The sequence below is a fragment of the Anticarsia gemmatalis genome, chromosome 11, assembly GCF_050436995.1.
Source record: "Anticarsia gemmatalis isolate Benzon Research Colony breed Stoneville strain chromosome 11, ilAntGemm2 primary, whole genome shotgun sequence".
NCBI classification, from domain to species: domain Eukaryota; kingdom Metazoa; phylum Arthropoda; class Insecta; order Lepidoptera; family Erebidae; genus Anticarsia; species Anticarsia gemmatalis.
The window spans coordinates 11,291,296-11,312,551 of NC_134755.1; the positions used below are offsets into that span (position 1 = coordinate 11,291,296).

The 21,256-nt window shown below is 32.0% G+C and overlaps 1 protein-coding gene across 2 annotated transcripts in view; it reads left to right on the forward strand.

The window, feature by feature from the left end:
* The first annotated feature begins 417 nt into the window (after positions 1–417).
* CCHa1 (neuropeptide CCHamide 1) overlaps positions 418–21,256 on the forward strand; it is a 36,857-nt gene continuing 16,018 nt past the window's right edge. For both annotated transcript variants that reach the window (XM_076119974.1, XM_076119975.1), the window contains exons 1-2: positions 418–441; positions 14,400–14,517. In XM_076119974.1, the coding sequence (XP_075976089.1) occupies positions 14,421–14,517 (97 nt within the window). In that variant the 5' untranslated portion in view covers positions 418–441; positions 14,400–14,420. The remainder of the gene's footprint in view (positions 442–14,399; positions 14,518–21,256) is intronic.

Consider the following 21,256-nt stretch of genomic DNA (forward strand, 5'->3'; position numbering starts at 1 on the left):
GCAAAATACAATGACTGTTATTTAAGGAAACTTTAAAAGGGTTATCGTTTAATATGTAAAAAGTTAACAAAACTTGTAATATTCTATCTAAACACTTTTTATTTACCCTTTTTTCAAACAAATTTTTTCACACATTGTTTTTCGTAATGTTAACATATCAACACAAACTTGAAATGTACCAATACACAATTCCTAATTTCGGTGCCTAAAAACTTAAAAAAATACTCCTAACATATAATCCTCAACTTTAATCATCATAGTATTTACGAAAAGTTCCCATAAGACCACAATATACTGACAATATGACGTCACAAGTCGTTATAAACACATAATACTTTTTAATGTTAGCGCGCTCGTTCGCGGCTGTGGTATATAAGGGCGCGCTGTACGCGGCGACGGCTAGACACCTGTACGCTGCTGTGTGGGACATACGGACAGAATGTAAGTACTTATATTACTTTTTAATATTAATATTTTTTTTTTAAAAGTGTTTTTTGAATTCGACTGTGTTATTTCGTGTGGGTATTTTTGGGATATTCGTTTTTGAGAAAAAAAATATTTTGTATTTTTTTTGCAAAATTGCATTTCGTATGGTTAATCGAAATAATAGTGTTGTTTAAATAATAGTTATTTTATTTTTGGAAATTTGATTCAGATTTTTTTATTGGTTACTTTAAAATTGAGTTTAAATAATTATTCTCTTTCACAAAAGTTTGAAAGTGTACCTAAAAAGTTTAAATGATTTCTACAATTGTGACCACTATTTTTCTTATCTAAGTAAATCATTTAAGAAACTCTAGACACTTATTTGAAGCTAAAAAAAAGATTTATGTATATCAAATAAAAAAACACAGGTCACGAATTTATTCTCATAAATAAATGAAAAACTATTTTAACCGAGTTTGAAAAAAGGAGGTTCTCTGTATTTTTTGTTCAAAATCATTACATCAAAATCCTGTGCAAAATTACTGTTTATTTTAACCACACGGTTAAATGTCTTTTATGGTGCAGTTAATTTCTTTTCAATCTTTAACTTTACCCTAAATATGAATAATTTCTAACGACTTTAATATTAAAATCGTTCATTTGTTTCTATATTTTTGATAACGTCATAATATATTATGTATTTTGTCATAAATTTACTATTTCAATAATACAGTTGAATAGCGTTGATGTCTTTCGAATTACTGAAATAAAACTTCGTCTACTACATTACTTACGAGCATTATAACTTTCAAAACATTAAAATTATTTTAGTGTGGAAATAACTTAGTTTTATTATCTAATACTATTTTTAGTAAAATGTACTGTCGCTTCATGTATAATACTGGTATCTAGTAAGACTGGAAACCAACTCCAACATAGTTGGCTAGGCTTGTACTAAACTGTGCCGTCCTTTAGTCTCTGCCTACCCCTTATTTGTGGTTTGACATGATAGCCAAGTAAAAAGTATTGTCAATTTGTCGGTTAGTTCGATTCCGCCTAATTATTATTTACGGATAATTGTTACTTCTGATATTATTGCACTTCAAAGTGGTTGTAAAGGTTTCGAAATATTTAAAAAGTCATGTATAATAATAAATTTATTTATTTCAATAAATTGATTGCAGACAGTTTACAAAAATAAAGACAGTTTACAAATAAATATACGATCTTACATAGCTAGGGTAATACTTTTACAATAATAGCCTGTGTAAAGGACTTAAATAAGTACAATTGACTGCCTCCGTGGCGCAGTGGTTTAGGTCACCACGCCGATACCACTGCATCGGGAGGTCGTGGGTTCGATTCCCACACGGAGCAATTATTTGTGCGATCCACAAATAATTGTTTCGGGTCTGGTTGTGCTTTGTGTCCGTTGTTTGTATGTTTGTAAAAGTCCCCGCGACACAAGAGCAATTCTTAGTGCGGGAGTTGTCTTTTAAAAAAAAAAAAAAATAATTAAGTACCAAAAAAAAAAATCACGCATTAAAAATTCTCAGTTCCTACTATAACTTAGCGAAAAAATAATGTAGTTCAATAACGTATAATTCTCGCAAAAACATCATTTCCAAACATCTTTACTTACTAGACTCATGCAAACTCGCAAATAATAAAATATTAACCAACACACATACTTACGTACAAATAAGCGGAAAAGAACTAAGTAAATAAAATTCGATAACCGATAGTTATTAGTATTAGTACTGAAATATTCAAATATTAGGAGGAAGGGTCCTCAAGCACTCCTACGTGTATTCTAAGGTGACACTTGTTGATCTTGAGTCTTTGTCCACATGGCAACAGAAATAGAAAAATATTTACAATATAAAACGCGTGACTTCGTTCGCGAATATTTTTGAATTATTTTTTTTTGGTGAAAGTATAATAATATAATATGTTATTAGCTGTCTCCTCGTGTGGGATTTCATCTCCTTCGGAGTGTAATTTTCAAAAATCATATCTTAGTGCTCCTCTACAGTTCCTAAGGAATCTTTATATCCAATGTCAACTTTCAATGCTCAGTAGTTTTTTGACAAAAACAATAATATTATGAAATTTGAACTATCGCATCGCTCTGATAAATTCTATCCAAATCCATTCAGCCATTTTAGCATAAAACAATGAGTGACAGACAAACGCACAAGTTTTAAAACAAGTATAAGTATGAATAAACGGGTACAAATACACTTTAGTTATTACTTACATAAACTACGAAGCTATGAATGATCACTGAACGCATCCATCAAAGCCACTAGTTAGTATAAGTCCCAGTTTATAACATTCCATACTATTTGTATGGAAGAAAATATTATTAGATGATACTTATCTTTTGATTTTTGAGAAAGTCATTTATAAAATACAACTCCCGTTTTGAGTACTACTATCATCTTGTGAAAACTTTTACGAACATACTAATATTGGACACAAAAAACATTAAATCTAGTCTTTTTTGTGATTCAAATATTTAACTCTAGTAAGAATCGAACCTACTATACCCCCACATCGACATCGGTATGACCACCTTAACCAGTACGTCACGAACGTAGTAAAACTTTATCTTCTACTCGCGACATCAAAAAAATATTTTGTTTTTAGTCTATAGTACACTAAATCTCAAAAAAATCGATATAGTATTTTCTTCTTAGCTCTTTTCATAAGGCTCTACCCCCTTTCCGAGCTAGTGGTAGATTCAGTATCATAAGTGTCAATATTTGACCTAAATGAATAAACGATTTGAAATTGATTTTCTGCGTGAAAAAGTAACAAACACACATCCATACTATCAAACCTTCGCATTTATAATATGAGATATTTTAATTAAACATTATATTACCATCCTTTTCCCAAATCGAATGATCAAAAGTATATTTCCAAAAAGCAGGTGTTTTTACCCTAAACCCATCTAATTCCAAACCCCGCGGGTATTACCGTAACGTTTTACTAAGAATAGTTCTACAGCGTCTACTTCCGCACATTTGTATACAAGTGTTATAATTACCTTGTCTGTCTGTTCGTCTTTATGTCTGTGGCGAATAGAGCACTAATGACTGGAAAAGAGGTTTTTATAATATGTGTATAGGTAAAGCTAGGGTAAAAGTCTATGCGTGGTATGAAAGCATTATATAAAGATGTGTCTTTGTAGTTTTGCCTGTAGTTTTGTTTAATAATGTTTGGAAGAGAAAGATTCAAAATTCGGTTGTTTTTTTTTTGTTTTGGTTTTAATTAGTGTATTCTTTGGTAATACGAAACTGGGTAATTTTCTTTTTATTATTTGTTTTATCTTTTCATCAATGCTATTTTCCGAAATTAAATACTTAATTTGTGAAAATTTCAGCTTTCTAGCTATCACGGTTTATGAGATACAGCCTAGAGACAGACAGACAGACAGCGGTGGCCTAATAATAGGGTGCCAGTTTACTCATGAGAACGGAACCCAAAAATCGTTTGAGTTCGTAAAACCATTAAAATTGAATCAGCATTTTCGATAATTTTCTCCAGCATCCAAATTTTGCTAAAAATATACGTCGCTGTTAATAATACATATACATTTTATTACCTATAGTTTTAAATAACCAAACTATAGGACCCAAATTAAAATAAACCGCTCAATCAACAAATTACATCGCTCAAACCAAAATACCTTCAAGTCTCATTGTAATTCTGAAGTAGAGAAACAAAATTATTAACAAATCATAAAGCACCTGTTGTTTATTGTTATCTTAAAACAGATTGGGAATCTTTTGTTGTTATTTAGAGCCTGTGGGCTGAAAGGGCACGGGCTTAAGTCAACAAGATGGTCAAGTAACAAGTTATTGAGAAAACCAACCACTTCGATGATTTGCACTTGAATGTTTGAAGGAATTGGGGTACTTTAGATTCCACGGGACGGGGACGTAACGATAATGATCCGATTTGTTAAAGTTGTATATTTGCGTGTCTACTTTTGGCGATATAGACAGCGGTGTTGTGAATATATTAAACACACTGCTGTTTCAAATTACTTATGTTTTGTAAGAGAGAGGTTATATTGGCTGTTCTAACCTCATATGCTACCAAACTCTGTACGACAGTGAAATCAAAATCAAAATAAAATCATTTATTCATGTAGGTCAAATATTGACACACAATATGATAGTCGTTACTGAATCTACCACTAGCTCGGAAAGGCTTAGAGCCTTATGAGAAGAGCTAGCAAGAAACTCACTGCCAAACGAACAATATCTTTTGCACGACTCAAATCCAGGTACCACTTAGGCTGTCAAGTTTCAAGCCAAAAACATTAAAGTTCCGGTTATAACATTTTAAAAGTTTCACATTTCTGACTTGAATAAATTCAACACTCAATGTGCCGCTAACTAGTTAATTATTTACGGGTGTTAATTAATACTAACCAATGATGCATCGTTGTCGTGTCGTCGCCGCATCGTTTAATATAAACGTGACTAATACTACCCGCATCGTAACGACAAGAATAGACGGATTACTTCGAAGCGATAATAAAACGATTAGTTATAAAAATCTTGCTTTTTCTTCGCCAATTTATTCGCTATTCTCGCAAAAAATGCACGTTTAAAATATGCAAAATTACTTGCAGGAAAGCTTTTGCATAATAATTAATAATAAAATTCTTAGCGCTAATTTTATGGACGTTTTTGTCGCTTCTTAGTACCGCTTTAATTTTGTGACGATGAAAATATATTAAAGCAGAATTCGAGTAACGTATCAATAAATTAAATCTCTTTATTAGTTTTAAGAAGAATATTATAATAACATTTTAATTTTTGGAAGGGAAAACACAAGTATTCAGATTTCTCTCTGTACTGTATCGAACCAGGGACAAAAAACTGGATACTGCTACTATTTGACTCTTCCGAGACAGGCTCAGCCTAGTGGAAGAGTCACTAGAATTATTAATATAAATAGAAAATTGTAACTTTAGTTTAGTATAGTTTTTAAGAATTGGAATGTGACTGGTAAATAAACATTATTATTTTTTTTTTCTTAATCCTTGATCCAACTTATGTCAAAATAAATTACAATCTTTGAATATTTAATAAATTAAATAAACATTGACTCCGGAAGCATTTACGTTTGATAAAGCAAAGCCTTAATCCTTTCCCCATATAAAACACTTAACAATCGCGTGATTTGCCTTACTAATTTTATATTTTATAATTTAACAGTCAATGTTTCTTTTACCTTACACCCTTTATAAAAGCAGAGGGCTAGAACTGAGTAAAATTATAAGCGTTAAAAGTTCTTCATCAATTGAAAGGTACATTATACCAGGAAGACTTACTTTTAACATTAGGAACACACAGATTATCCAACCCCAGCAGAAGGAGGGCTGCTATTCAATAAATTATATTTTAAATTGTGTGTAACATTTCCTTATAAACAGATAAAGGATGTTCAATTTGTGACCCTAATTAGCGTTCAAACCGAGGGTTGAAAGTTCAATGTACGGGTTATTACTAATAAGTAAAACATTTATTTTGATACATACTCGATACATATTGAATAGAATGCACAATTTTTTTAACCCGTTACTGTCTCACTGCTGGGCAAGGGTCTCCTCCCGAACGATGGAGGGGTAAGGCCTTGAGTCCATTACGCTGGCCAAGCGCGGATTCGGGACTTTGTATGCCCTTATAAGAGTATTAAACAAATTGGCATGCAAAGTTTCATCGCGATGTTTTCCTTCATCGTTCGAGCAAATGACAATTATTATTATGTCTAATACACACATTACTTCGAAATATCATTGATGTGTTGCCTCGATTTCATATCGTTGGCCACTTGCGTGAGAGGTTACGATACCTTATTTGTTACCCGACGTTTCAACCAAGTTACACCGGTTGAAGTCACTTAAAAATACAGTGTGTTTGAAAAGAACCAGTGGTTTCATTAAAAAATACTTGACACTAGTCTAGTCTAAACCTGTTATCAAATCTGGATCTTTACTATTAAAATTTGTACTTCAAACTCAAGGAGATAAGAATTGTAGATACGTAATTTTCTATTACCTAAAATAATTTTGTATCTTTGACTACAACACTTAAAACAAACGTTTAATTGTTATTTAAATAATCATTCTTGTCATTACGAATAATATTTAGTTGTTTTAACGAGTTCATTGCTCTCTTTAACTAAAGATCGGTATAAATTATACATAGTAGTTTAATGCTACACACTACACATTAAGAAACAAAACTACATAGAAACTAAACTGAAATGGCTACTGATTGTTGTTTTATATTTATTAGGTAACTTTGTTGTTATTATGATTATTATTTATAATATATTTGCTTTATGACAATGATTTTCAAAATATTTGTCATAATTTTGGTAAAAGAGAGCATTTGCACATTTGTTGAGGAACGCAGAAATTATTTTAACTCTTAATCTTATTACTCAAAAGAAAAATAGCAACCAATTAGTAATATTATATGTAATACCCCGGAAATCCAAAATTTCCACCCCATTTTCACCTTAAATTGAAAAAATCTACAATTTAGATGGAATTGTGAGTTTACCGGAATTCAAACTAAATTATAGAGTGGTGACAGTTTGGATGGCGTTGAAATTAGAAGCCGTCCCCACGGTATCAACTAAAATGATATAATACGACTATAAATATAATACAACCTGCGTGTTTTTAAAGGAAATAGCGGAAAAAGGGTTCAGTTTCGTATAATACATATTTTCCGGCATGACGTCTTGCCATCTGAGTATTCGGCAACCAGTTTAAGTGAAACTGGTGCAGAATTATGTGTATAGTGTCCAAGTGTGTGCACAATACACAGATACACTTTCTACCCCTTCACTCTCATACTCCGATGGAACATATAAACATATGGTGGACCAGAGTGAGGCCAGACGCAGAACCACCGATATACCCCAAAAATCTGAAGTTTCTTTCGTCGTCCTGTTACAAAAGAGATGTCTTATGTCAAATTAGTGAGCATCATTTAAATATATTACATTTGATACAAAATACAGGTTCGGGAGAATCAATACGATTGTGTCATCGCGAGATTTTTCTACGAAAAAGTATCTTTAACCCTTTGATCAACTTTGTATAAAAGGTAATGTACATCTAGTTTTTCTGTACTTAAACAATGACGTATAGATTTCTTTCAGATACTCAAATATCATCTATTCTTATCGAATTTTGGCTTTTTATATACATAATACACATAAAAATATTTCGCAAATCACCCCCTAGGGTTGTATTCGGGGTAACACGTTTTCACGTTCGAATGACATACAATATCTCGCGTCAATTTAGTTTTGATTGCGACAAAGCCGCGGGCTAAACTTGTATGCTATGATTTGATAGTTCTTGCCCTTCTTGTCGCAAAATGTAGGGTTTCGGTCACCGGAACTTTGTATATGTATGTTATTGCGAATGTTGCATAGATATTAGTGCAGCGCAGTATCTTAAAGCACATGTAGTTCTTGTCGTACATATTATAAAGATTAAAGGCTGTAAGGAAATTGCTATTCAAAAAACCTGGTGATATTTGGTGGGATTCCGTAAACAATACCTTTGGTTATGTAATACTTTCCTAACTGACTACTGAATAAAAGTCTTTCAAGATCGCTTACATTTCAAATAATTTCAACACCTTTTTCTTGAAATGGTAATTCATTCATAATATTCCGTTTGTTTCAATTTAGCAGTTATCCAGGCATACTTGTGTTGAGTAGATTTTGATCAAAGAGTGGCAGTTACACGATTTTAGATTAAACTACATACGATAAGTTTATTTATGGTTTAGTTCATAAAATAACGTGATAGTTCTATAGTTATCGTGTGTGTATTTTTATACAAACTTTTAGATTTTTGATTGGTTCCTTACTTCCGTACCAAGTAACTACAAACTATTATCATTCTAACTTTACTAATCAACTTACCTCACCAATCTATCTATCTATCGTATGGTGAAAAAACTTTGACACCAGTCAAAGTTGTACAAGCCGCCCGAAAAGCCTTTGACATGGCTTAACGACTGTTATCTTAATTGACAACAACCGGGACCGACATTTTACGTGCCCTCGAAAACACGGAGACGTTCAGTTCAAATACCACTTTGTCGCCGCAGATCGTTTACCGACTCGTGAGTACAACTGGCTATGAGCGCCTAAACCTCACCAATAAAATCTATAGTGATTAAAATACAGAACAAAATTCTAACCATATTTTACTTTAGACATTGACATTTCAAAACTTACCCCAATTACCCAAAATCTCGAACATTCAACAAGACTTATTTCTGCCATTACCCTTTACTTCCACACACATACAGGTACAGCTAATTAATTAATAGCCACCGTTCCCATTCGATATAATCGCCTGTCAATCAACTCTTTGTGTTAAATAAATAATGTACTACACGACAGGCTGTATAACGCGAGAACATTCATCACTATACAACGTATTTTCACTATTACTTATCATTTAATATAAATGTTAAAGTTCAGAGGTACGAACTCCTACCACTATCGACAACCGGCTAGCTATCGTAAAATTTTGTATAAGAATTGGATCAGAGCCTATAGCGCGGGCCGTAGGAACTATTTTTGCAGTACACTTTAATAAATAATAAATAAATAAAAAAAAAAGTGAAAAATACTTATATCTCTGTTTTGACTATCGAGAGCCCAATAGTTATCGGGAAATGAAAAAAGATCAGCACCCTTGCTTATTCGGCAAAACTTTTTTTCTTTGCAAGTGTAGGAAATCGTGCGTCCGTTTTCAAGACATAATAGTGTATATTTCTTTAGCCGACTAGCGATACAGAGGAGTGTAAAGTGTTTATGAATCCTTATAATAGGTACTTATACATAAAATAATTTAAAAACGCTACGATCATGTCAGCATAAAAAAAAATCCGGCTCGCAATTCCTCTCCGAGAAGTCGTAATTTATAGTGTCTTAGTCCATTGAGATATTTTACCCTAATAATTATCTCAAGAAACCTATGATTTAATTACGGTTTTGTCTGTTTGTAATCAAGTCCACATTAAAGTTTACAATTCGAATCGAGAAGTTTATTTTACCCATTAGTTGTCCTAAGTCACTACAGAAATCTTATTAAATCTTAATACTGTCGATAGGATAACCAAACCAATATAACCAACGCTTTCGAATAAATAGTTTGAGGATATTTTTCCTTGAGACAAAAGTTCAGGTGGTAAAGCAAGGTAGTATGAAATAGGTACTATGAAACCACCAATAGCTCGATTCTCTACCACTGTCGACTACCGACAACCGGCTAGCTATTGAGAAATTTTGTATAAAAAAATATCAGCACCTCTAGCGGGCTCCGTAGGAACTTTTTTGGCAGTGAATTTAGAATTAAATGTCAAACACTCTATACTCATCAGTACCGACTCTAGAGAATTGCACGTCTTTTCAAATCTTTTTATCAAAGTGATACGAGTAAGTCCAAAATTAGCTTGAGTCTTAGTTTAAATAAATTATAAAGGATTCAATACAAATCGTCATGAGACTTAAGTCTATTAATATTTTCTCGAATACCTATTATGAAAAAAATCCGCTTAATGGTAATGCAAACAGGTCTTAAAAGCGACGATTACTTTTACTACAATGTTCAATTTCAAATTATAAAATAACCCGACATTCATTGCAATTTAGTTCCTATAACCTGCATTCAGACATATACAGTTTAGCAAATACCTCAGCAAAATTTTCGTGTTTACACGTGTAGAACAAGAAATATTGTTCCATATACCTTCCTATAATGATTGACATCAGCAATAAGTCGACGTGCGCTGGCATTTACTTTTATTGATCATAATTATCGACATGCGATATCCTTCTCTGTGTATGTTGTTTAGTAAACGAAAATAGTATTTGAAGGTTATGGTAATCGGCTAGGTTTTGAGTCGATGCCTTAGCTAGGCATCCGTGAAATTTTTGGAAATGATAAAGGTATATTTTTTAAACTAACTGTAACTATAACAGCGAATTACTCTGATTTTAAACTGTTATAAGCTATACGGTTGATGCAATTCGGTCAAAACGTCGGGTAAACAAATATAGTATCCTTACCTTTGATTTTCAATCGCGTTTAAGACCCGTAACATTAGATAATTATGTTATAAGCTTCCTGATATATTTTCATATAGGGTTCTAAAACGAGTAAAATTGAAGAAATTTGACATTTTTATAAATTTTACGACTTTCAATGCGTGATGGTGGTGAATGCGATTTCTCCTCCGAACTCGAGCCCTAAATCCAGGACTCAAAAAATTGTTTAAATTTTTCTCCACATCGTAATTGCATTCAAACTGCCGTCACAAAGATACATAAAATAAGTATTTTCAATAACGCTATAACAAGTTATTACTTTAAACAAAATAGTGTAACCTACATAAAGACATAAGTACATCTATTATCACGCGACACAATCCCTTGCAGGAGCACACAACAAACGTCTGAGTAACGCGAGGTAATATGTAATAACCAGCTGCGTTAGAGCTGATTGTGTGCAGTTAACTGATATTAGTAATGCTAGAGACGTGTGTCCTGATTCACGTAGAACTTACTTGAAATACAACTGAAGGATAATTGGTTTAAAATATAGGAAATTCTCTAAAAACACAATAAATGATGATGTATTATATGATTGATGAATGACGTCCAGTGAAACTAGACGTAAAGACAGGTCAAGTGTAAAAAAACTTTAATTAAAATAAATTTTGTGAGCACTTCGGTTAGTAGTTCAATTTATTTCGACTATCTTTGAAATAGTATTCGCTCTTGCGCTTATTTTACCCCTTAAACATCACTACACACTCAAATAGTAGGGTTAAGATTTAAATTAGTCCTTTACTATTTTAAAAATCATGACGATCGTATAAACGAATAAAACCTAAGATAAAATACTGCCAAGTCCAGGCCACAGTGAGTGTAAGTTCCTTGCGTGTGTATTGAAATAAAAATAATAAGCATTCAGTAAGATACCCCCGCAGCTGTCGGCGAGAGAGACATGCAAATGCATTGTCGAGATAAACGCTACTTCTGTGTAAGAGTACACCCAAGTTATGAGAGAATAACGAATATTACTTGTAAGATTTAGTTATTTACTTTTAAGACTTTTGCGTGAATTTACTTATTTAATGGTACAAGTGAATTTGAAACAATTATGCTCTATATACCTTATTTTAAGTATATATTTAATGTATAGTTTTGTTGTGTTAATTATGTTTTGACTAGTTTACATTGACCACAGTCAGTCTACAACGGACAGTGTAATTGCAGTAATTCCTAAAATATATAATAATCATGAAGCTTATGTTCAGTTTAGTTTGTCCTGCGAAAAATCAATTTACTAGTTAAAATTGTAAGTCACCTTTTACACAAAAAAAACTAAATTGAAATTTCTGCATCGATTCGGGAGTTATGTTACCATAGACAGACATACAGACACGTCAAACTTATTACACCCCTCTTTTTGCGTCAGGGGTTAAAAAGTAAATGATATCGCATCAGACATAAAATTCATGTTTTTAACCTAAGTTCTTATTTATGTTGTAATCGTATTTATTCGTTGTGTAGTTACCACAGGAAAAGGCAAAACAAGAAACTAATAACGCTTTATCTCATAGTTCGCACTACTCGTGCCGCACCGATTACGATCTAGCATTTTTATGCCGAGATACATTTAGATTAAAAGGCTTACATTGCGAAGATTTATCACTTTTACCAACTTTTTCTATAAGAATAATAAGTTTCTCAAGTTAATTATGATAAGGTGTGCCATGGTTTTAATTTATGGAAATGACATGTCCCGTTAAACGTACATTTATAGAAGGAAAATATTTTTTGTGGTCTACCTAGTATCAAATTTGTTTAGGTCCCCAAAAGACCTTTGAAGTGGTTTAACGACTGTTATCTTTATTGACAACCGACTTTTCACGTGCCCTTCGAAGCTCGGGGACTCTCAAGTCTAATACCACTATGCGGCCAACCATTTTTTTAGTATTTTTTAAATCAAAACGCACCCATAGTCTATAATATAATAATTTACTAAAAACTTTAACCATAAACCAAAATAAACAGCAGTTCTATTATTAACTTCTATTCACAGCCATAAAAAGTAATTAATTCCCCACGTAATTATAACTATCCTACAAACTATCTAACCGAGGCTATAAACCTGCTCATTAGCTCTGAAACTTACAAGTGAGGCAAATTAATTCATTCCAACATTACCTGCATCTTGGCTGCAACTTTGAAACTTGGTCACTTGGCCGCTTGGCCGCAACACTACTTGGCTACTCGGCCGACCACACAATCAGTTCCGTTTCAACTACCAACCAAGTTGTGTTATTACAATACTTGGCCGGTTTTTACTTTTGACTTAGAAATACAGGGTGTTGATTTTATTGCTTCGTTTCGTTTTATGGTTTGATTGATTTTGATTTTGTAATAATAAGGATGTTTATGGGATAGCATCTTGTGATTTTTTGTAAAGAAATGAAGCTTGAAAAAAAGTTTTTTCTATAATTTGGGTAATGTTCAACATTTAAGTTTTTTTTACTTTACATGCTCATCTACCACTTATACATATACGTGTATACATATATTATATTAAAAATTTATTCGAATATTAACTCTTGATTTTGAGGGTAAGGAACATTTAGAGTTTGGAAATAAAAATCAATTTCATTTAACTGTGCAAAAAAAACTACAGCCAATCTTACGGTCATAAAATCCCTCATCATTCCTAATCTTGTCGAAGTACTAAGTCACAAAAAGAAAATCATAATATTAGTAAGACACACTTCCTAATAAATACTTCCTCAGGAACAAGGAACAGACATATTGTTTCAAATTACCCCATTGTTGATACAAGTATAATTGTATCACTAAATAATTGCTTTCCATTACTCCGCTTCTGTTTTTTCGGTAAATAACAACAATTTCGTATTAATATCTCAGAGAGATGTGAAAATAGAGCCAAGTATTATTTATAAATGTTCAGCTTTTGTTCGTAAGATTTCAGATGTTAAGATTGTTGCTAAGAGATTGTTCTGTACGATTTGTGAGATGACTGATTTAACATCAATGATCCTATTTTAGAAGTCGTAAATTTTTAACAAAAGTTATTTTGAGAAATAAGCGGAACGTATAAAATATTTAAAAGAAAGTATGTTTTTATTGAAGCGATAGGATTGGCTTTGTGATAAGGGCCTACTATGATTCAACGAAAACAAAACTTCACACAAAATTTTGTTGATTCTTACCACGATTTCATAAATTTTCAAGCTTTGTTTGAATGGAATTTGAATCTTTTAAACCTACTTTAATGAGCGATTGTAGGAATCCAATAATCTATTTATACATTTGATAGTTATGGAACACCAAAATTGTAAAGAATCTTCATATTCATGAAACATATCAATTAGTATTTTGGAAATTGTAACTTGGCGAACCCTCCGCCAAACTTAGTGTTTTGTTGAGATTGCGTGGTCTTGTTATTAATTAAGAAATCAGAGGTAAAGAGTAACATAATTACTTGTGTTTTATACGGCCTATAGATAAATAAGATGACTGGAAATTATATACCTTTTAAACTATTACTGACTATTAAGAATTTTAAACATAATAAGCACCAAGATATTCTGTAGTACTGATTTTAAAACTATGCAGTTGGAATTCAATTATGTATGTGTTTTAAATGTAATATACAGATATTTTAACACCTTTTTTTAGTTTCAAAGTTGCTCTATAAAAGAAACTGTATGTTCATGTTCATTTAAAATTATTTCGTTCGGTATTCGAGCCCACAAGACGGTGTATGGCAATTGTAGTGTGGAAATGACATGCGTGTCAAATGAGCAGTCAACTAGTATGATGATAACGCTTGTTGTTTGTTACAGCATCTACATAGAATCGTCGTAATGGATCGCAAAGCAAGCAGGACTAGTCGGTCGGCGAGCGCCGTCACCAAGATCTTCGCTCTTCTGCTTGTCATATGCCTCGTGGAATGTGCTACAGGTACAAAATATTTCTTATTTCATTAGTAACTAATAGCAGCTTAAAAACAAAGAGATAGTATAAGCAAGATGTCCTGTACAAGTTAAAGTTTGTTTTTGAATATACATAATAGGTTTTCGATTTTTTTCTCTTCAATCAATCAATCTATAATTTTGTAGTGCGAGCTTATTCTTAGAATTTAAGCTGGCCTTATTGATATGATTCAAATAAAATTATTAGTATATATTCTCGATTAAAAGTATATATTCTCCCATCACCGGGGAAAAGTTATCAATCGATAAACATAACACAGTAGGAATCTTTTATAGTTTACTAAAATATCCTCGCATGCAAAATACAGAACTACGCAGGGTTTAAATACTGTTTTATCTTGTATCTTTAAATAGAAAAGCCTAGAAGTTATTTCCATCTCCACTATTTGTTTATAAAAATAGCCTGTATCTTCATACGGCAAAGTTTATAAGCTATGAAACTATTTCGTATGGAAGCTAACCTGAAATCACTGAAGTGACTTAATGAGTTGTAAGATTGAACGGCACGTTGCACGTTTTTCATCAATTTTTGGCTTCTTTGACGCAGGTTTATAGGGGACTGTATTTTTCAGTGTTTAGTAAATATTTCTCATAACTTTCAAGACAAATTACAATTTTAACAAACGTATTTTACACGGACCATTAAAATATTTTACAAAGAAAACTTAAAATAAAAAGTAGTAAATGTTTATTAAATTTCCTATAACGTTATTAAAAAAAAAGTAATTGCGATATTTGCATTATACTACAAACAAATTAACGTTATATGATATAGTTATATGTTAACTATAGCTAACTCAAAAAATAGCACTCGTAACTCAAATAAACAGTTGCTCAGAAATGCAATTTGGAATAACATAAACGTTTGTTCAAACACCAGTTCTTTACATCAACACCACAACAAAGACATACATACAAATAAATCTAGCTACAGTAAAACAATATTATTCTCGACGATAATGGTTGTCTTTTGGTTGAGCTGTTTTAACCCGGATATGATCACCACAGGTCATTGACACATGACACCTATAGAATACAGACATAAGCGACTCGATGTTAGTTCAATATTATGTCGTTCTTTATAGGTGCGATGCGTTTACTAATTAAAATATAACTTTTACAACCGAGAGACAGAGTACAACCCGATCTAAAACACCTATTTTTGTGGCAACTGAACCCGCCTCTCCTATTCCGTATGGTAACGAAATGATAATCAACAACTCCAGTACGAAAAAAATGTTATAAATATGAATTTGAAAATGCTATAATTTATTAACTTTGTTCTGTTAGGTACACACTCGCGATATTTCCTAAGAAAAGCTCTATCAAAACTTATAGACTTCTACATTACAATACGAAAATATTTTTTCACAACCGATTAGTTAGACATCTTCAAACAATAAAAAATTTCGGCTTTAATATAATATCCTCAGATTAGGGCGTTCAAACAATCATACAAGATAACTCTTTCAGCGTTATTATAATAATATTCGTCTTATTACTTAATGTGTAACATATAATGTAAAGAAAAAAAATATAATCTATACCTACTAATATTTTGAACGTGAAAATATAATCGTCTATTCTTTCGAGGCTACACTTTTAAGCCGATTTTCAAGTTTCACATGGAGATCGGCTTAAAAGCTTTCTATGTGACAGTTAATCTCGAGGTCTCGGCTTCAATTACCGGATCGAGCAAAATGCTAAGTTTAGTGTATTAACCTAGAGTTAAGTAACGTATCGGCTATATGGCAATAGGCTCAAAAATAAAGAAAAAAATACATAAAGCATAATATAACTAATGTTTGAAAGATAAAGTGATTACGGTCACGATAGTATTTGTGATGATCATAAACTATATATCTTATATTTTATGTGTTACTCGGTGCAAGTGGGTAGTATACGTACTTTTATTGTGTCGGTTAAAGTGCGTAACAAAATTGTTATACTGCTAGTGAGAGACGTAAATTATTGTGGAACTTTATTGATTTAGTTATTGTTTTACAAGGCAATAATTCTTGTTTTTCTTTATTAAATGGTTAAGATTGCTGCAAATTTATTTAATAGACGTATGTCGACGAGTTAATTGTAATAGTTCTTTAAATCAGTAATTGTTGGAATACAAAGTAAGTGCAGGAAGGTATGAAAGGAGTCCGTTTCAGAGTAATAATAAGTTCAATTTATTAGATTTCTATTGCAGCAACACGACAAAGATAAGCTATTACAAAGAAACCGTAAATTGTAAGAATTCATATAACTCAATTAAAAATACCAAAAACACTGTTAATACTATCCACTACCAATCTCCTTCTCTCTAATCGAAATCAAAATCAAATCATTTATTCATTTAGGTTAAATATTGACACTTATGATAGTCGTTACAATTACTGAATCTACCACTAGCTCGGAAAGGAGGTAGTGCCTTATGAGAAGATATGAAATCCATCTAATCAGCTACTGTTGAGTATAGGCCTTCCCCTCAGTAACTGTACGCCACTTAATACAGTCCTGCGCTTGTCTCATCTCTCTAATAACACAATCCCGAAACACTAACAAAAAAGCCAAATAACTACAACATCATAACTTTACATTAGCCAAGGAAAACAAACGATAATCCAACTTTCAGATCATAAAGGTATAATCTAGTAATCACAACGTGTCGGCTCCCATCGGCTTAGCCGAAAATCTTCGTCAAATCTCATACAAACACATTTGTATGGAAAAGGATTAGGGAACAATGTTATGTTGACAAACTTGCTTGTATTAGCTGTTCAATTTTGTTTTTCATGAGCTTGTGATGTGTGAGAAATAATGAAGGCTATTTATAATAATTTGTTAAAGCCTAATATCACATTGTTGGTAAAGGTAGCGTAAGCTCAGGATATTTTAAAAGTGATTTGACTTTCTTGTTGATAGTAGCGACTGACTTATTAAACTTAGCTTATGTCATACCGGCTTGTATCCGAAATTACGACAAGACAAGAAACTATCAATGTATCTCAGCACGTTAGCAAAATATAACGCAAGAATATAATGCACAAATAAACGCAAAAATAGAAGAAGCTATGTTCATCCATATAAAAAAATTATAAAGTATTTTCTTATGCCTAACCCTAGTCAAAAACTGTTTCCATTTGCTAATTTTTACATAGCTATAGATTTCAGCCTAACTCTTTTTTTGGTAAAATGTTTCGGGTTAATTATAAAAGTTCGAACAATATTTCGCACGTGTACTTAATTTAGCGAAAGATGGTTAGAAGCGGTCATAACTCATATTCTAAAAACAGCTGCATTAATTTTCCTTGAATCGAGGAAATTTTACTAAAATTAAAAATTCACGAACATTACTGGCAGAGCGGAAACAATCACTGTTAGTGCATAAGTGCTCGTTCAATTAAAGCAAAATCAAATTTCTTTGAAAATCGTTGCTATAATTACATCGGTTCTATATTTAGGTCTTAGGATGAAATTAGAACACTATGAAAGGTCAGTGACGCAATTTGAAAATTGTTTTTTTATTGAATATTTGAGGTGTGCCACAGATTATATAGCAGTGAATGATCGTTAGTTAAATTGATTTATGTGATTTCTCTTATAAAGTTTTGAAATATAAAAACTGAAAAAAAACTAGACTTATTCGAACTGGTTTTCAAAAAGCATATTACTTCTAATGAAAATCAATAAATTTTCAGAAAATAATGCAGTGATTGTCATTAAAAATAATTTGACCCGACTTTTAATTGTGGCCTTAGTTTGGTTATACAGTTTTGATTTTGACTATATTAGACTGCCTCCTTAAGCAACTGTGCCTTCAAAAATAAATTTTCCGATACGGCTGTCAAAACATAAAAAAATATTCTCATAGGTGCTAAAATCTTGTGAAAATCGTGTCACGGAATACAAAACTTCGATAACAAAGTTACAAGAATGTTTTGTCAATTGAATCATTTGATTTGTCACATTTATAAAGTTATCGCGACACTTTGCCGATTATTCGATTTAGTTATTTTGGACGATTAGATTTTGTATATATTTAGTTTTTTGCTTCGAAGTTCATTCAGGTCTTGACTTAGGCCGCTAAGGACCATTTATGACTTGTGATGTCTTGTTAAGGGTTGGTTTTTTGTTTTTCATGCATCATTTTGATATTGCATTTTGATTTTACATGCCAAACCTTGTGCAACTGCAAGTAACTGGTAAAGTATCACTGTGTTAAACGTCTGTCGACCGGTTTTGGAGAAACTGGCTTAAACTAAAACAAAAGCCTATAGCTCGATTCTCTGATACTATCGATTACCGACTACCGGCTACCTATCGAGAAATGTTGCACGCAAAATTTGATCAGCGCCTCTAATTTGGGCGTCGTAGGAACTATTTGGGCAGTATATTTTAAAAGTCAAACTTTTGATGCTCGATAGTAGCGACTGTAGAGAATCGCGCTACTAGATCATAAATCTTATTTATATTCATTCGGCAAAATAAATAAAAACATAATATAATATTAAAGTACACTAATCTAGAACTTAGTTTTACGATTGAAATAGAGGTAATTGTAAAGTAAAATATACAGTATACACATTATATTATCTCTTTTCAAATGAAAATACCATGACGTAATGAAAAAGATTACAGCATACGTGACCAATACGATCATAAACCGTTTGTTTGTCAAATATATTAAACCCTACTTTTATATAGTCGTAAATATCAGTGAGTACACATACAACTTTAACGACTTAAGTCATACCGATATTAGATTCGATCGTGGTGTAAATCTGGCCATTGATCAGTGTTAGTAAATAATTCTACGTTGTAAATATAGTAAGAGATGTTTGATTGTTGAATATAATGGAATGGCTCAAGGTTTAAGGAATTACGAAGGATTCTAAACTTTTAAATAGAATTTGTGGTTGACAATGAAACAATTCGTACCATAAATTTTACATTATAATAAAAGTAGATAGTAATATTAATTTTATAAAACTCTTTAGGAGTGTTATTACAGCCTAACGGTTCATGCTTCGGAACATGCCAAGAATCGATCTAAGTTGTATTTTACCATCCTAATAAAGAATTTCGGGTCGAATTCTTCAAAGCATTATTTAAAGAATTCACGAAAGAAATGACTTGGGTTTCAAGTAAATACCAAAGGTAACATAATGCATGAATATTATGCAATTGAATAACAGCCACTGATTGCACAATGCCTTTAATTGCAAGAAATATATAACAAAAATATACATTGTTTCATGATAAAAAGTATCACAAAATTGCTATCACTTAAAAATCATTTACCAATACCCCCATTTTCAACCCAAAGTTAGTACGAAACACCCACTTTCCATCAATTACAGTTTCAAACAGTTATTAAAACTATAATGATTCATAATCTAGCCTTCCACGATGCACTTTTCAATGACATCATTTAACTAGAACTATACTAACATTACAAAATTGTAGAGTTTGTTTGTTTGTTTGTTTGAACGCGCTATTCTCAGGAACTGTTGGTGCGAACTGAAAAATATTCTTAATGTTGGATAGTCTATTTATTATTGAAGGCTATAGGCTATATAACATCACGCTACAACCAATAGGAACAGAGTACCAGTAAAAAATGTTACAAAAACGGGGAAATTTATGACGAACTAGCTGACTCGCGCAACTTCGCTTGCGTCACATAAGAGAGAATGGGTCAAAATTTTCTCAGTTTTTGTAACATTTTTCATTGGTACTCTGTTCCTATTCGTCGTAGCGTGATGATATAAAGCCTTCCTCAATAAATGGGATATCTAACACTGAAATATTTTTACAAATCGGACCAGTAGTTCCTGAGATTAGCCCGTTAAAACAAACAAACAAACTCTTCAGCTTTATAATATTAGTATAGATTCTCTCTTACATGACGCAGACAAAACAGCGCGAGTCAGCAAGTAATAAATAGTATACAACATACAATGTGTGTAAGTGGTGACAAAGGTTGTGAACTTCCACGTAGCGTTTATACAATTATAATTATTAATACAATGCTTGTTCACTTGTTGGGGTAGGTCTGCACGATATGAGTACGATGTAGAGTAGTTAGTTTGTTAGAGACTTTTATGAAAACTACTCTTTATAAATGATAATTGCACATATAATAAAGTACCTTGCCGCTTCTACCTGTCTGTTGCCAATAAACTCAAAATGTACTAGATTTTTATGCAGATGACACCAATAGATAGAGCTATTTTACGAGGAAGATTTTTGTGTATTAACATGGGCAAAGACGGGCCCTGTCGCTAGTTCATAAGTTCTATCTGCATTTCATAAAAATGCAACATGTTAATATGAGAATTAAAAAATACTTAGTTGAACCAGTCTGCTCTCGGGACGAGAGATCTGTTGTTCTCGAAATCCATTAAACTGGCCTCGTAGGGTTGAGCAGCACATTCAATATTAGGAATGGAAATCAATAAACATCATTCATGTAGTTACACATTTCAGATGTAAATACCGACAAATACAAAACAGAATGAACAGTGTTTTAAAAATATCTTCATTCATTTTTGTAAAATATCTTTTTGAATATCTTTACGTTTAAATTTAATTATATCGTAGTAAAAGAACTTTGTCACATAGAATACAAAATACAATAGTATTATCTATGATAAGTGACAATAATTAATATAAAATTTCTAGTCCTATCAGAGTAATGTGAACTGTATGTA